At 31.4% G+C, this 18,735-nt stretch overlaps 1 protein-coding gene across 1 annotated transcript; it reads right to left on the bottom strand.

The window, feature by feature from the left end:
* On the bottom strand, positions 1 to 14,998 carry LOC100817565 (phototropin-1). Its single transcript, XM_003543439.5, has 23 exons — positions 14,359 to 14,998; positions 12,856 to 13,513; positions 11,596 to 11,778; positions 10,553 to 10,644; positions 7,765 to 8,077; positions 7,039 to 7,258; positions 6,864 to 6,934; positions 6,568 to 6,674; positions 6,180 to 6,229; positions 5,932 to 6,036; positions 5,582 to 5,641; positions 5,405 to 5,494; positions 4,903 to 4,979; positions 4,482 to 4,566; positions 4,166 to 4,246; positions 3,756 to 3,859; positions 3,311 to 3,360; positions 2,856 to 2,962; positions 2,614 to 2,745; positions 2,046 to 2,097; positions 1,240 to 1,352; positions 706 to 846; positions 1 to 414 (listed from the first exon to the last, which is right to left on the bottom strand). Exons 2-23 carry the CDS (start codon positions 13,464 to 13,466, stop codon positions 310 to 312), a joined length of 2,949 nt encoding a protein of 982 aa, XP_003543487.1. The 5' UTR covers positions 13,467 to 13,513; positions 14,359 to 14,998; the 3' UTR covers positions 1 to 309.
* Between the last annotated feature and the right edge of the window lie 3,737 nt (positions 14,999 to 18,735).

Genomic DNA, 18,735 nt, shown 5'->3' with positions numbered 1-18,735 from the left:
TTTTCCAAAAAATGGTTTAACAATACAGATTTAATTTTGATGTTACAAGGCATGTCTTAAATGACTCAACATTATTCTAAAAATATACACAAATTTCCACACTAGACTAATTGCCTTGATGGTCCCAATCCCTAATACCCCATTGGAAGGCCAGGCAGCTTAAGTAGCATCAAATCTAGAAAAATATAGTAGGTCTTCCATTCATAAATTACAATGAACATGATCAAACTTTGCACCGCTGAAGCAAGGGATTAAAATTCCATTAATTGTTCAAAATCGCAAAGAATTCATCATGTGTTTCTCGATATTTTAGAAAATATTTGTCTGCAGATCCTCTAGCCCAGGATGTATATCTTTGGCTTCTTTTTCTTCTTCAGTTTCCGGTAAGAGAGGAGCATCAAGCTCAGGAGGTTTCTGGTAAGACAAGCAGACAAATCACAACAAAGTTAAACTAGATGTTGAAGAAAACATTGTCGCAAATAACGGAAGCTATTGTTACACAAAACTTATATGCAAGTCCTTAGGTACTTTTGAGTTTTGATGTTGTTCTCCAATTAAAATTAAAAATTCTCACTAATTTGTGTAATAAAAGCTTACATTAAAGATTAACATAAATTACTAAGATGGAACTTTAATTTTAATTACAGAACAACCAAAAATTCCTAAGGAACTATATTAATTTAAGTTTTATCCAAAATATGTTACCATGCAACGAACTAGTGCCCAATTGACACCCCGGAAGAAAGGATGACGTTTAATTTCATTTGCTCCTTCACGTGAACCCAATCTGTCTTTAGGATCTCTCTGCAACAACCAGTAAATTAGCTGCTTTCCCTGGAGACTTACCTGCATCAATTATTACACATTAAAACATAATGCATATAATAACTCCAAACTCAAGAATGTCTGAATGGGATTTTTGTAAGAATTTGATGTGAGCATTCTATTGTTTTACTTTTCCTTCCGTCAAACCTATGACTTTACTATTTTGCAATTAGTTGCATTTGAATATACAGATTAAATAAATACTTGTATTTGATAAGCTTCAATTTATAAATAAAAAATTATTCATAAGCTTAAAAGCTAATATATGGTACTAGACTTCGGACATTAAAGGTTAGTTTGAAGTTTTTCTTCTAAAGGTGAATTTCATAACTCAGATCAAAATTGAAAATTAAGCTGTAGCAAAGCAACCTGTAAGCAACAAATGTATGATAAGTTAGGAAGGATAACACTCACCGGTTTACTTTTGGGAAATTTAAGGTCCTTGTGAAGAATATTTGCAAATGTTTTTTGTCTTGTTTTCCCCCGGAATGGCGTATACCCATAAAGCATTTCATATATTAGAATACCTAAAAAAAGTCATTGAAGTCAAGCAATGTGATATAATTTTAATTTGTTCCAAATATTCATCCGAGTGAAGCCTTTTGTGTATGTGAAAAAGTCCGACAGTTATATGATATGGTCAATGAACACTTTAACAGGAGATAGATGTGTGCTAAAAAAAAAACAGGAGATAGATCATAGATGGAACAAGGATGGGAGATAAGTGTTCCTTTTTAGCATATTTGAGTTGTTATTTGATAACTGTTTCAAATTCTACACTCCATAAGTCCATATCATTAAATTAGATATGCATAGTCTTGGTTAAGAGAACGACAAATAAAGAGAATTATAGAATATGCAAACTGATTTAGTTATCTATGGAAACATTAATACCCACTACACGAATTAAATGTTAATACATTCAAACTTTCTTGACTTCATTATATTTTTAGTCTTTCAGAAGTATTTTATTTAGTTCCCTTTTTTTTATATATTTTTCAGTTTCGCAAATTTAAAAATGTATTTTTTTAGTCTTATCAAATAAAAATTTATATTTTTTAGTCCATAAATTCTGGTGAAAGAACTAAAAATTCCTAATTTTATGGACTAAAACACAATTAACTTTCTATGCTGATTTTTTAAGTAATGTTTAGAAATTTATTTTGTTCACATTTGCCTTTGTTTGTATATAGATATAAGAATAAGAATTACAAATTTACCTAGAGCCCACCAATCCACAGCACTTGTGTGACCTGAACCAGTTATAATTTCCTGCACAAGTTGTTGAACTATCAGTTACAACAAAATCTAAGAAATGCATAAAAAATTCCAAAGAAGTTCAAATTACAATAAAACTCTCTGTATAAAGGTCTCTAAAGGAATAGAATAGTTCGTGTCTAATTGGCAATCTCTTGAAACAGTGATTGAACAAACAGTACAAGACTTCTCCACTCGCTTCAAGCCTCCTATCTAGTATAAACACTAAACTACAGAACTTGTTTCTCCTATTGGATTCAACTTGATCTTAAGCATTAGCCTTTCTTTTCTTTTGACATGCACTACACTTAAAATATAACGAATAAATCCATATTTCAAACTTGTTAGTCAAAAACAAGTTTTAAGTATTTGCACAATAAAACATTTTCTTTAAAAAATGTGAAGTATTGATTATACGCGCAAATGCATGATGTGTATAATAATTGGTACATTCAATACAATAAAATACGTATTTGAACCGTAGTTTTTGCTGCTCAATAATAATGTATAATATGTCCAGGAATAACAAACCGGAGCAATGTACTCTTCCGTGCCAACAAAAGAATTTGATGCTCTCATTGGTTCTGCCATAAACATTGGAACCTCTTGACTTTTCTGTTTCTTCTTTTTCTTCTTCTTTGAATTGGTAGCTGGAATTATAAGCTGCAAAGAGGCAACAACGTAATAAAACTGTTTTTAGTATTAAAACTTAATTAAAAATAGTATTGCTTCTAATTAAAAACTACACTATAAAGTTATTGTCTCTAAGATACCTGTGGCTTGCTAGATGTTAAACATGACAAATCAAAATCTGTTAGGGACACATGCCCATTGCTCTGGAGTAACACATTTTCTGGCTTCAAATCTCGATATATTATTCCTGTAAACTCTCACCAAACAATATCATATTAAACTTGGTTCTAAGCAAGTGTCTAGCTTGTTATAGATCAGAATTTTTTCCTGGCAATATTTCTTGCAAAGTTGCAAGGGCAGAATTTTGTGATGCAAATTGCTAGTACGTCAGCATATGACACTTGATGACTTGAAAGGAAAATAAAATAAGCTCATCCCAGAGATTCCGAAATATTTTGTCTATAAACATCTCCCAAGTTGCGAGAAGTTTCATGAGTTAAAAGAGAAGCGGACAACCATGGTTATGGTGGTGATGCCAATATATATATATATATATATATATATATATATATAAAAGAGCCAAATAAGAGTCTACCTTGGCAATGAAGGTACTCCAATACGATCACTACCTCTGCTGCATAAAATCTATAAATATTAAGAACTTAATGTCAGTTAAAGAAAAATAGTGTTACAGGACTTAATTTATTACTATTGGGCAGATAACCTTAAGAATTTAAACATGCAAAAATTATATACTTGAAAATACTAAACAATATTTTTTTGTCCCCATAAAAAAAAAATAGATGTCTACACCATAAGATAATCTTTTTAAAAGATGAATGTGAAAAATTATAAAAGAGAAAAGAAAAAATAAATTAGTACTAATATTATCCTTTTTATCCTTTTAATTTTTATTGTTTTCAATTTCTCTCATATCCTTTTAATGAAGTTTATATTATTTTTCTTCTGATAAAATATTAGACTATTTTTTTCTACCATCAAAGAGAAATTCTGGATCTGTCAATGGTGGGATAATATACCTCACGGCATCTTCCTTGAGAACCTTAGTCGGCTGCCGATCAAGAAGCAGGAATAGTTCTCCCCCAGGACAATAATCAGTAATCAAACAAACGTGTGTTTTGGTCTACAAGTTCCAAATATTTAACAAATTTAGTAAATTAAATAGTAAAGGAGCCAGGTGAAAATCCTTGCTACTCTTTAGCTTCAGAGTTAAATGCAATAGGAAATAAAGGCATTAATCCAGCTCAAGACAATATAATTTGTGAAATCATTGTCTATAAAACAAGGATATCTATGATAAAAAGGTTGTGATGCGACATATTGGAACTCTGTGATCGCTAAAGAGATCCTAATGTTCCTACCAGTTATTCTAATTGATAAATAATAATCATTGTGTTACTTATTTAAAAGTAGTATTCGAGTTACAAACCTGGAAGGAAGCATATAATGCAGGTAGAAAAGGGTGGTCCAACTTGTCAAGAATTTCTCTCTCTGCGCAAGCTCTATGCACCTTTGGAAAGTGTATAAAGGCCATCCAATTACAACGAGTGGTAAATGTTGCTATAACTCGATTTACACAATTAAAATTAGAATAATAATTTTGTTACTTTAAGCTACTTATAGAAACTCCGAACCTGGATATGTAAATATACTGTTTCAAGTGAACTAATATTTCCATGTTGAGAAATTGAGAATACAATATGTAATGAAAACCTGGGGAAAAAAATTCACGTTAATTAAATCACCTTATTACGATTGAGCATAACACCCTTATCCATAGCTTTCATCGCAAAATATTGACCAGTTCCACGTAGCTCCACCAGATGCACACTGCAAACCATTGCTTTGGAAAATAATGGAACAGAAAGAAACTGTCTATCTCCCAAATGAATGATGAAATTTTAATTGAGCTCACCTGAATTTTCAGTTAACTAGAAAGACTAATTCATCTATAAGGTTCTTGTATATGCAGAAGCTCCATATAAAAGCTAGGATTATTTTTAGAAATGACGAAACCTTAAAATAGTATGTCAGTCATATGTGTCTGTATACAGCATCATAGTCGTGTGATTACAATTTGTTTCACACTCGACAATTAATTATGCTACCAGTACAAGCAATTGTGAAACAGGGAAATGCAATAGAGAAATAGGGGTAAAAAAAAACCTGCCAGTATCTCCTGACCCCAATGGTTTAATTGGCCTGAAATGCTTTAAGCCTATCTGTTCTCCACTTTCTAGGACCTGCAAAACCAAGGTCACAGAACAATTTGCAAAATTAACATAAATTGCATCAAACATTCAAGAAGTGACTAGGAAAAGCCAAAGTACCCTATGGAATACAGAAGGAACTATAATGGTTTCATGGCATGGTTAACAACTCATTACTCAATAAGATAATCTTCAATGTAACATATAATTTAAGAGAAAATTATGATCACTTCCTACATCCCAGAAATATAAAGAAATTACAGAAAGACAAAAGAACAAATACACAAGTTAGCACAACTTTCAAATGAGACCTGAAGTATTTACCACATCTTCCTATTGTTTGTAATTTATACTCGTATACAGTGAAAAAGAAATTCCAAAATCATCGAGCAATTAATAGAAAAAAAACAATAAATCGGGTAAACACGACATATTCTCAAATACGAAAGTTTTAATACCTTCTGGATAGCTTTCCATGCAGGGTCATCCTTCCTATGAGGTTTCGGGTGAACTGTTTTTGAATGATTTGTCCATAAATCATCTGGTTTCTGGAGAGCGCCAAAAGGATGGTCATGCCACAATTGAAGCCAAATGCTCTATAATAGACAAAGATAACTAATAGCAGCAGATGTTACCTTATTAGCATCCGGAAGATCTCTCACTGCCTCATCGACATTTTCTGCAGTTTGTTTTACCTGAGGATGGATTTCAAATGTACTTGTTATAACTCAGGAAATACAAAGCATGATAAATAATTTGAACAAACCTTCCTACTGTTATATGGAGGGAAGAAAAAGGAGCTCATAATAAATGTAAAAAGTTTCAGTCTATATCATAATCCATAGACTTTATAGACTTCCAAATTTAAAGCCTCTTATGAAAAAATTTCTCATCAAAATTTAATGCCTGAATTTGGACATTGATGTTGTTGACGATGATTTGAGATAATGAATGAATTAATGAAGCATTATAGTAGGGACCAAACCAATTGTTCTCCCTCCTTTGCAGTATCTTCTGCGATGCAGTTGTGAAGAGGCTCTACATGTTGACTACCATCAAGTTGAACACCAATAAAATACTGCACTTCTCCCTGTTAAACCAAGAAGGAAAAGAGACAAAAGCTAACACTCGTACTCAGTTAATGTTAAAATATAGGGGGAAATAATATTATTAAATTTGCACGCCAAGATCTTAAAGGATTTAACATCTTCAGAAAACTATCATACGCTGTACCTTCTGATCACGCATAGGTTGCAAATGAAACAGGTTCCAGAACTTCTTTCCTGGATTGAACAGAGAAATCTTCAATAGCAAGTGGAATAATAATCGCAACATTATTGATCTTCACGTTAAATAGCTATATATCCTTTGTACGCTAAGAAAGATATATTCAGGATTCTAGAACAGGAAATTATTGTGAATTGTTTTCTTAACGACTAGTACTAGTGCAAGTAAATGTTATTCATGAAAAACTTAGAGATAACAGTATTCTTTTTGTCTTTATAATAAACTACATATGCGATATACGAAATAATCCTATAATACTTATTAATTCAAATCTATATGAAATTAGCTTATGAAAGTGGTTTTCCCAGCAGAAAAAAAAAGAAGCAAACCTTACCACTCTTTGTATAATTGATTAGTTGCACGGTAACTTCTGTTTGGTTGTCAATTGCCTCTCTAATTTTGTTCACAGTTGCTGGATCAGTTTCAGGTCCTTGCAGAAACCTAAATAGCCAAATAGCATATAAGGTAAATAACCTGAATTTGACATTAATTATAGAAACGAAATTTTGATCATTTCCTGGTAAATCAATATTATTAAACTTTCAGAAAGGAATTTAAATTTGAATCACCAGCGGCTTCCATCTAGCATAAGTATACTTGCCGTGTAATAACATTCAATTTAAAGAATACCTGCAATTCCTTCCCAAGATTTCTTCACGACTATATTCTGTAAGCTCTAAGAAGCTATCCGATGCAAAGATCTGAAAAAGTAAAAACCAAGTACAAAGTTTACAGTGTTACATGTTCACCTCCTAGGGAAACAATTTTTAAGTACAGTAGTACAAATGATTCAGAGAATCTTTACTATAGGATTGTCTGGAAGCCTTGGATCAGTAATGACGAAGTTTTTCTCAATACGTTCAAGCGTGGTAGCAAGATCAAGACCTTTTCGCTTTTCCCTCTGCTTTTCTTTGTCATCTAATTCAAAACTATTAGGCCTCTCATCATCCTCACTCTCAGAGCTCTCGTCCTCAATGACTTCACTATCCATGCTTTCATCATTGGACTGACTTTTCCTCCTGAACCTGTTGCATACAAAGATAGCAGCACTGTCACTGTGAATTATGTTATAAGGTGGAAGAAGGAAGGTTTTAAAAAACTGTCCGCAACTACAACAATCTCAAAGTTTTGGAGTTTCAGCGACAGCATTGTGACCGCAATTGCAACCACATCAACCATATTTGTTTATAATTTTTGCTAGGAAAAAAAAAATAGATGTAGTTTCACAAGCCTTTTTAGTGTTCTATCAGAAACATAGTTTCTCTTAGATAATCTACATTGACCTAGAAATCTTTATTGTGTGATTATCAAGGTGGAACTTCAATTCTAATTAAAAAATAACAAAAAAATATTTATAGAACTTCATCTAACTTTTGTCTTTTTTTTTTTTTGAATATCAAGGATGTGATGAAATCGGAATTGTTACTTTAATTTAAAAAACTAGGATGGATCATACATAAGTTGGAAAATACTAAAGTTTATAAAAAAAAAATTATAAACGTTAAGAACATAAATAAATAACAATAAATACCCCATGAAAGAACGTCGTTGAGAGTTTCTGTGTTTATTTTCGGGCAGTTCACTGATTCTTTCCATTGAAATTCTATTTCCTGATCCTTCGGACTTGCGTCCAAATGAAGCTCCACTCTCAGATATTCTTCTTAATGTTTTTTGTGCTTTCTCTTTGTCATCTTCTTGTTCTTGTTCTAATTTTTCTTCGTCTGAAGATCTAGATCCTGATTTTCTGATGGAGGGACGGCTTGCGGATTCACTTAATGCTCGGGGGCGCTTCATGGCCTGCAGCAACTCAGTTACTGAACTTGTAGCCTTCTCTTTCTGCCGTGCTGCAATGCAATGCATAGTTACGTACGTAAACACTATTTGAAAATCTATTAACTACTAGTACTGCATGTGCATGGCATGGTCATCACATGGTTGGACTTTCATATTGTGATTATTGTCAATTTGGTCCATGCTGAATGCAAACCATTTGGGTTTGTTGTGTATGTGTGTATGCCAATTGAAGTACTGGTCTTTTTCCTTCTTTTTTTTTTTAGGGTTTCCGATCCAATGGAATTGATATTGGCTGCTCTCAACGTTTATGAAAAATGGAAACAAGCAGTCCACATTTTAACACTGGATTCAGATATCATCGTTAGAAGTGTAACAATGTAATGTATCCTGTCAAAACTTTAGGACTTTGCGTTAACGTTGAACCATCAACAGTTTCTTATGCGCGGCATAATATGAGTGGTAATGTGATGTATCTAGCTAGTAGTAGACCCGTTCGTTGCACAAAAGGTTTCTTTACAATTTATAAGGCGACGGTCATATATTTATTCCTTCTAAGTCCTAATTAAGGGAAGAGCATCGTGTATCATAATTTGCTTTTTAAAGAATAACATAAAACATTCTTAACGTTTTTTTTGAAAAAAAAAATCAAGTTTAAATTCTTTTAAATGATTTATAAATTGATTTTTTAATTGAAAAAAAAATCATCTATTCTTAATGTTTTTTAATTGATTTTTTATATCTTACATGAAATTATTATATATGTATCCTTTATAAATTTTTTTAAAATCATTTTAATTTTTAATTTTTAACTTTTTGATAAATTTTTAATTTAAAATATTCACGCAATGTATTTAATACTTGTTGATATACTAAATTGAAAAGTGAGGCTATTGGAACTCTAATATACTTATTACTTACGCTCATTTCTTTTTATGTTATTTAGCTTTCCACTCTAATTTAATTTTTTCTATAATAAAAAATAATATATTTTTTTACAACTAAAACCAATATATTTATTCACACTCTTTATTTTTTTTTTCCTGAGGTTACCCTTGTTTAGATTTAAATAAAAATAAAAATTATCAAACTTTACTTTCCTTATTGATTGTACGAAATACTAAATAAATGATAAAACAAATACATTTGATTTTATTACTCTCTCAATAAAATAAATTTGATGATTGTGAAGAAATAATTTGAATGGTAATTTTTTTAAACAGTGTCCAATAAATAAAATATTTAATGGATATATTATATTATAAAAGAATAAACCTGAGAAAAAATATTTTTATTTAATAAACTTTTAAATGTAACTTTGATAAAAAAACAAGAAAAAATTATAAGTAAAAACCTTATTTTTAGTTAAATGATTTGGAAATTAAAAATTATTGACAAAAAGACTAGGAGAAGAGATAAGATAATGTTTTTTATTTATTTATTTTTGCTTTATATAATATAAAATAAAATTAGGAACTATTTAATTAGTTTACAAATTCTGATTTCAATAGTAACTAATGATAATGTAACATTTTAATAGTTTAACTTGTACATTTGCAAGTTCATAATGACACTCTATGTGAGTTGGAGATAATTAAGATTTTTAACATTCATACTTGTTTATCTATACTTTCTTAGTTAATTATAGCTTTAATTATTTAAAATATACTTTATTAACTTATTTCTATATTAAATCTAACTTTTTTGTCAGCTGGATTAATTTAACTATTTACACATTTAGTTTTTTTTTTTATTTAAGAAAATAAAAGTTGTAATCCATCACATTGTTACTGTATAGACTAAAAGAAAGGAAATAAATTATTTTATCTTCCTCTTAGTTTTTGTTATGTTTTCTTTTATTTTTAACATTATAATTTTTATAAATAAATGTATTTTCCTCGATAGTAAGTTTGGTAATTGGAATACATTCTTTTAGTCTTAGCTTACTCTTCCATGATAAATAGTAGTTTTTAATTTTTTTAAAAAATAACTATGCATATATTTTCATAATTTAAAAATAAAAAAGTATATTTATATATTTAGATTAATATAATTAATCATACATATTTTATTTAATTTCAATCAATTGTTTATTTTATAAAAAATTATTTATATCTAAAATATTTTAATTATTTTAAAGTTATTTCTCAATATTGTGTTTGAATATAACTATTTTCCACAAATTCCGAATGTTACATTATTGATTTACTGTTATTGACCTGTGGTTTTCATTACTACTGTTTTTTTTTTTTGCTACATTTTCATTGTCCTTTCTTCACTTCAAATCTTTATAATATGAAAGAAAGTCATTTGTGTCATTGAATTAGTATTTCTTTTCATTGATGTTTCAAGCATGATTGCTAAGTTTCTAATGCTCACATATTCACTGTATTGTTTTACTTTGTTGTGAGTGCATGTCAGTAATAGCTTCAATGAGTGAGAGACAATGTTCTTACTTCATATATATCATAAAATAATGTGAATATGATTGTTGCAGTGGAACTGAAAATGGAAGATATATCCAATACCATCATATCGAATCAAGGATTCGGGCAATCCATTTGGACGTAGCGTCTTCTCCTTGGACCCCTCCGTGTGCTTGCTAACCTCCACTTGCATTCTGCCACAATCACCATGACAAAGAAAAAACACGCTGGGTAAGAATCCCGCTATATATGCCAGCTACTTTACTTCCATTACATCAAGGTCCACATACAATCAATGCAAAGCCTCCAATCTTTAGCCTCACCCACAAAGATAAAAACTAGGCCACTTTGGCCCAAATCTGAAGAGGGCTTACATTCACAACTTCACACATTATCAATAATAATGGTAAAAAGATATGTCTTTTCACCTATACTTTCGCTCAAACTTAGTTTTATTATCTATACTTTAAATTGAAGAATTTTGTTTTCTAATTTTTTTAAAGAAAAATACACATATTTTTTTTCAAATAATCATGAGTACATATATGATTTTATGATATGAATTTTTAATTTCCATTTTCGACAAATTACGTGTTCTTGCACATTATAGTCACTTAAATACACTGTAGTTATTTAATTTTTTATTAATAACTATAGTTCTTTGCGTATTCTTTATTCGCCTTTTTGCCTTGCTAGCCTATTTCTCTATTATGACAAGGAAGTTTTTAAGATCTCAAACATTCCATGGTTAAAAATTTCCTCACATTGATGGCAAGCACCTTCCCCAACCAAAAAAAAGAGAGTTTTAAACGAATCTTGAGTTGACATATACAGTTAAGCATAGCCCTCCATATATGGCAGTTTCTAAATGCAAAGAAAACGATACACAGAGTGGTCCTTATCAGAGTCGAAGGTGAAATGCATGCAGCTCTCGCGACCACGCTCTTTTTTTTTTTTTTTTCTTAAAATTTGCAACAGACACCTCGTGTGCCATGCGCAATCTGATGATAGGTCAATTTTGGTCCCAACCAACCCTTCCAACTAAGCTAAAGATGATAATAACAATTAACAAACCTAACAACACATAATCACACGATGGTAATCCAAAATTAGACATTGATGAATTAAATGAAATGTTAGCTTACCCAATAAATTTGAGAACTTTGCCATCTTCATCCTTGATGGGTGAAATAGTGAGAAGGTTCCAGAAAGGTGTCCCATCCTTCTTGTAATTTAATAGCCTTCCGCAGTAAATTTTCCCAGCTTGCAATGCTTCCCTTATCTTTGCCACGTCTTCGGGATCCGTGTCCGCACCCTGTAAAAAACGACTGGACCCACCCGACCCGCAAGTAAATATCGTTATTACAGTTACAACTAGGTTACATTTTCTTAGGTATGTTAATCATTTGGTTCTCATGCGTCGACTTTTTATTTTAAAAATATGTTTTAGTCTTTATGGTTTTATTGTGTAAAGGTTTTACACGGTTACAAAGCTAACAATATTGAATAAGACATAAAAAACAATATATAGAGGGATTAAGACATAGAGTTTTTTAATACAAAGATCAAAACAAAAAATTGATGCAGATATATGAATCAAATGATCGGTTATTCACCAAAAAAATGATTAATTTTTTTTAATGTGTTTTCCATCTCTCAATTTTTATTCAAAAGTTGTTTTTAATCCTATATTATAAAAACTAAAAACGATATTTTGGCTTTTCTATTTTTTGTATAAGGACAAAATTTGGATCCTGTTTTTCAAGTATTTTTTGTCTTGATCCCTAACTAAAATTAGTGTTTACCTTAATAACTTATATTAATATTTAATGATAATATTTATTGTTCAGATTATTGAAGCTAAATTTCAATTTTAATTGGAAAATAATATTAAAAACACCTAAGAAAGTATATTTAAGTTTTATTCTTTTTATAATTGGTGAATTTATCTCTAACCCTAGTATCCTAAGCTTCATGTGAAAAGGAATGAAGTTCACTAATTATACAAAATATGAGAATCAAATTGATTATTTTTAAATAAAAATTTTAAGACCAAATTTGATTAAAAATTGAGATAACTAAAACATATTATATGTTGTTTTTCTCGTTTTAAGTAAAAAAAAAAAAAACATTCCATGCATTCTAAAGAATCAGTTAGTTTAAGTATGATTTTTTTATTAACAATAATCATAATTTTGAAGTTTAGTCACACGGCTCCTTATCTCAAATAGTGTAGTATGAGGGAGTGAAACTCAAGTTATTTCTCCTAAACTTGGATGTTTAAAAAGGATGATTTTTAAGTATGCATTCCATGTCTAATGTATGATATTTTAAGTAGTCGTGAAACTGCATGCAAGAAGTGTATGTGAATCAATTAAATTGCAAAGAAAAATTAAGGTGCCTACCAATTTCTCCCAATAACTTCCTTGGACTTATAACCCGTCATTTTAAAGAACCCAGCACTCGCATACAGGATCGGGTAATCGGCTTTGGTAGCATCCGAAACCACGAAAGTCTGTTGAAAAGCCGACAAAGCTCCCATCACATCCTCCGAAATTCTCGGAATCCCTCCGCCTCCGCCGCCGCCGTCCGAAGAGTCGCCGGAAGTTCTGGCGGAGTTCTGAGAGTTCTTCCTGGATGACGAAGCAGCGGCGGCGAGTTTCGCGGCGTTAGGTTCCTCGCCGCCGGAGTTCCTCACCGCCACCCCCTGCGGCTTGCCGGTCTCGGTGTCGGTCCGGAGCACCAACCCCCACTCCGCCGCCCTCTGCGCCGCCTCGCCGCTTTCTCCGGCCGCCGGATTGATGGCCATCCACGACGTGGCAGCGATTTCATTGCGCGGTTCTTCCGACTCCGTCCACGATTTCCAAAGAGGCTGTGAACGCACGCGGGCGTTGGTTGAAGTTGAAGCTAAAGCTGAAGTGTTTGGGTTGAACACTTCGAGTGAGCCACGTGGATCTCTCGGAAATGATGATCTTAGTGGTGATATTTTCGTGGGCGATTTTTCTGACTGCTCCATGGCTACCTACCTTGCTTTCTTCCCACTTTGCTATATATATGGCAACTCTGATACAAGTTAAGTTAAATTTGTTAGTTATATATACTAACTTATAATAATATTAATGCAGACACAAATTAAATAAATGAATATTGATTCCTTATTTGTTCTATATAGCAAACATTCTTAATTAAGTTCTAAATCTCAATTTGATTAGGACTTCAAAATATGGTCTCATCCTCTTGGGGGGACAAGATACAAGGGTAGTCTTGTGTGTTAGTAATTGCAATGGAGACTTTTTGGATAGCGATCGCTGGTGTTGTGTACTGTGATACAATGGGAATGAACTTCTAGGGAAAACAAATAGTTGTGTGTGGTTTGTTTGGTAATTTCCAAATTTTCATTTAGATAATTTGTGTTCCTTGTATATTTTCATCATTGCATGGAATTTTAATATTTAATAGCCGGACATTTTCGAGGGTATTTTTGTCAAGTGATAATGAGATCTGATCAGACTATTAGAAGGGGGGGGAGCGTCGAATTTTCTATCATTGGGACCTCGGGGTTGTTTTCTAATTATGACAATAATAGCCGTTAACTGCTCATTGAATGGGCCCATAGATATTAATCAACACGTAATGAAAATGAAATTAATAATGAAGCAAATTATCTGGGATGAAAATTAATGAGGGTATGAATGTGAAAGTTAAGTTGATTGATGCTTAATTCAAAGCAAGCATAATTTCAATTATGCAAGTATTCTTACAATTAAATAGTACTACTTGCCTTGTAAGTTTTTAGGATTTGTATTAGTATATTGTTATTATTTGCATAGAGTTTTGTTGGGTATACATAATTGATAATATGACAGAGTATAATTAATACAAGATATGGAGTACTAGAAAATATATACCTCAAGAGTTGAGTTGGGTGGATGGTGATTGTGGAGATTGAAACCGTGAGCTGGTTGTGCGGATCGAAATGATGGATTGTTGTGTTGTATTCTGCTTATTCTTCAGATGCGGTACACTTGATTGAATGATGAGAACTTGACTTTTGTAGAAAGAAATGGCAAGAGGATAATAGTGAAAGAAAGCATAGGAAAAGAAAAGAGAACCTAAATCATTGTCAAAAAGGTTGGCTAATGGCTACATCTCTGTGTGCACTGTTTTTCTCATGGCTTCTCACTTTCAAGCCCTGAATCATTAGTATTTCGGGCATCAAAATATCTTATTACTTTCAGGAACTAGCTACTAGTTGCTCTTCTAAGCTTTGCTTCCTATATATATAACCTCTTCGATTCCTTCAAACTTCAATGATTTGTTTCTAGTCTAGGAGAATCAGGAAGTTGGGTTGGCAAGCATATATGAAAAAAGCAAAAAGAGCATACAGAGAAATGTGTAAGTCTTCTCTATCTCACTCAGGCACGTTGCTCTTTGCATGCTCTCCCGACCAGTGTGTTCAGATGGAAAGACTTTTGTGCTTGTATGTCTGCGTTAGTAAATTATGGCAAAAGATAAAAACAAAAAGAGACAACCTCTAAATAAATATCTACTAGTACTTTGGATATTGAGAAAAATATATTTATTATCATTTATAATTATATCTATCTTGGAGCTTGAATTTTAACACCTCCCACCCCACCCACCCAAATGACAGGCACGGAAAGTGGACACGTGATGCCATGTTGGTTGATGCTGGACGATGTATGCCTCCACCACAAATAATTATCACCAATAATAAATAAAGTGTGATGATAATTTTCCTGTAAAGCAGGATGGAAATGGAGATTTGACGTTTCCCTGATTCCTTGTTTGACGTGGTTGGCCACTCTATAATTAGTGACAGGAAGCGATCGAAGTAGCTCTTGAGTCTTGATGACCATCAAATTCATAAAGGGAAAAGTTTAATCAGTTCCATGTCATAATCATTTCAGGAGTTCAAGAAATTGAAACACATGTCACAGAACAAACTAGTGGTTAATTAGTATATTGGGTACTGATATTTTTCTTTTCTTTGTTGATAAAATTTAGGGTTGGATCGGTAGGGTGAAACATGAATGAAATAAATAAATAAAATTTAAAGTAAAATAGTGTGTAAGAGATATAGATTCACACATATTTTTGAATTTTTTTTCTTCTTTTTTCACTTATTTCTTTGCAACCAAAGAAATTGAAGTTAAAATTGTCATTCTAATTCCAATCCCATTTCATATTTACAATTTTCAGTTTGAAATGTGTTGGTAATTACAGGGTAAAATACCATAAGGTGTTTAGGTTGACGTAAAATTTTGAGTCTTATACTCCTATATATGTACTTTAAAAATCTGTTTTAGGTGTGAATATTTTTTACATGACTTATTTTAAGTGATAAAAAAGAGACATGTTTATACGGAATAAATCTGCCTTTTAAGACATTACAAATGAAATGTAACGTTACTTCAAAAATACAACTTTGCGTTGGCAACCCCTATACCATGTTTGGCCAATAAATCAACCACTTGGCTGGCTTCATGTAATACGTACATGTGTCCAAATAACACCTTAATTTGATGTTGACAAATATTATGGATCTTTCGCACCGTATGTTTTCTTCGATAATAGAACTAAAAAAACTTTCGATAAAATATAAGAAGTCATCACTAATTTTGTTATGCCTTAATACTCACCATACAAGGGATTCCCTTACATGGGCCACCACCAATTTTGCCATGTCTTAATTAATATGAATTAGTCACCAAATCACATAATCGATAGTGAAACATTCGGGGGAAAATACGCGATGGACTAAAACATTGGAGAGATCTCTTTATACAATACGAATACATACAAAACCAATTCAACATCCCATCTAATTCATCAAAATCTCAAGGCAGATTAAGTTTTCAGAAGTCTCCCTTATATTAATGAAGACTTCTTACTTTTATTTGCTAATTAAGCTTTTATTACAAGCAAGGTGAAACGATGATCAAAATCAAACCATATTGAAACGATACAAAAAGAAATTAAACACTTTAAGTGGGGGGTACAAGAGGCTTAGCTGATTGAGATGAGGTGGGGATGTATAGTAGTGGGCACGTGTAGGCCCTTAACCATGTGAAGTGCTACAATAATCTTATCATGTTGGTCGCATTTAGGTGAGTCAGGCAGTGTCATGTACCTCTACTTAGTGTTGTTGCTATACCTATTTCCTTTCTAGAGTGAGACCATATATTGTATTGCTACATAGTGCATACATAGGTAATTTGAAACTTGAAGCGGTTCTGTCCTTGGCATCCATCACTTTCACATTTTACCTGCTCTGGCTAGCTTCAGAATAATGGGCTCCCTTTGGGTTAATTATGTCCGTTATATACCTATCCTTCACCATCATCTCACCCTGTACTTACTCTTAGGGCTAATTCATCCTTTGCAGACAAGATCTTTGCATTATCCCTTTTTACGGTAGTGGCCCATCATCACCCTCTCATCAATGCCATCCTTATTGACTTAAACAAATTGAAATATAAGACACCACCCACGTGGAGCAAATATAGGTGGGATCTAACAAAATCTACATATTCTTTTAATTTTGTTTTAGTTATATTATGGAAAAACCTAATAAATTTCGTAACTTCTTTTAAAATTTGAGTGAGAACAAAATTTCTATACAGTAGTTTAGATATTTTTTCTATACTTTTTATTAGTATTAGAGATTAGAGAAGATACTGCCGTAGTACTCATACAAATAATCCCTATGGAAGCATCATTGAGAAAAATAAATCGTATATTTTAGTTTTAGTCATGTAGAAAAGAAGAGAGATAAAAAAAAAAGACATTGGAAAATTGTTAAGAAAAATCTCATACTAAATACTAATATTTTTTTACAGATTTGGTCTTTAACTGAGTTTTTTTTTATATCTGGTTTTTAACTAAGTTGAATAGTATTGTAAGATTTCTATAACCGACATCACACAGTGAAATAAGACTTTTGTTATCATTTTAGCAGTCTATCATCCTTGCATTGCATAATAAAGTTAAAATTAAAAATAACTACTAATAACTTTTTTGTGAGATACAGGGCTATTTTCTGAAGAATCTTTTCATGTGCGGGCTATTTTCTGGGCACGCCTGTTTGCTGCCAATATTTTTTTGGCCCGTACGTTATATTTTCTAAGTTCACATCCCAACTTCTTTTTAGTTTTTTTTTTCTTTTATAAAATTAATCTTGATGAAAATAAGTTTCTATTCAACATAAACATATTTCCTTCATTTACATAATAAAATAATAAGAGGAGGGCTAACAACACACTATGTAACACATTTATTCAAATACATATTCTTTTCAAATGGTTAAAATTTATTGAAATCATGATAAAAATCATTAAATGTGACGCAGGACACAAAAAAAAATTATTTTCAATAAATTTCAAATTATTAGAGGGAAGTCAACAATTTTTTTATTTCTCTTATGTATTAATTATTTTTTCTCTCCTATGGAAATTGGAGAAGATGAAAAAGTTCTCAATAAAGTTTGAAAAAAATATTATAATTATAAACAAATTTAATGTTAATAACTAAATTAATTCACTTTTTTCATAAATGTAAATTAGTCAACTAGTAGTATGTCTAATAATTAGAGACGGATGAAGTATATAACAAAGGTAAATGTTAACTAGTATCTTAAGATTGGTTAAAGAACTTAAAATATAAATATTTTTATTAAGAGACTAAAAATTATGATGTCTATGAATTTTTTTTTATTTTCTTATGATTTACATAATAAATATTTTTTTTTAAATTTCTTAACCCATGTCCTTAGACCACTTATTAACATTTATCACGTTAAATTATTAGTTTATTAAATTGCATTCTCTCATGCGTGCATTGATAACTGGGTTATTTCTTCTAAAAATATAAATTGAGTTATTAAATTCACATATGTTAACTTTTCTTTTTACATTAAATTATTCAATGTAAACAAGGCAAACCCCATTTGAAGGAATAAGGTCAAGATGCTCATAAAGAACTTAACCAAAATATAGATAAAGAAAAATTTGTATTGACCAATTTAATGCACTGTTAGCCTAGCATCCATTAAAATCGCATTCAACTTCGCGTCTAACCATAACAAATTTCACTTAGAAACACCAAAGGAGAAAACAAAATAGTAAAAGTAATACCCTCTTTCCATTTCTATGATCCGAACAATTCTCAGCTTGAAGGAATTTTTCCCACCACCATCTACAATCTGAAAGGGAAATTGAAGATCTAAGACTAACAAAAACAAATGTACTCTTCTTCCCATCAAC

Source organism: Glycine max, chromosome 13 (genome assembly GCF_000004515.6).
Source record: "Glycine max cultivar Williams 82 chromosome 13, Glycine_max_v4.0, whole genome shotgun sequence".
NCBI lineage: Eukaryota > Viridiplantae > Streptophyta > Magnoliopsida > Fabales > Fabaceae > Glycine > Glycine max.
Note: the sequence above shows the minus strand (reverse complement) of the source record. Positions and strands in the feature narration are given on the sequence as shown.

Bases quoted from the DNA above. Each gene is read 5' to 3' on its own strand.
- LOC100817565 (XM_003543439.5), bottom strand. From the start codon at position 13,466: ATGGAGCAGTCAGAAAAATCGCCCACGAAAATATCACCACTAAGATCA. The intron at 10,645-11,595 runs GTAAGCTAACAT...TGATTGTGGCAG, and splicing joins AAAGTTCTCAAATTTATTGG to AATGCAAGTGGAGGTTAGCA. The intron at 6,230-6,567 runs GTAAGGTTTGCT...TGTTCAATCCAG, and splicing joins AATCAATTATACAAAGAGTG to GAAAGAAGTTCTGGAACCTG.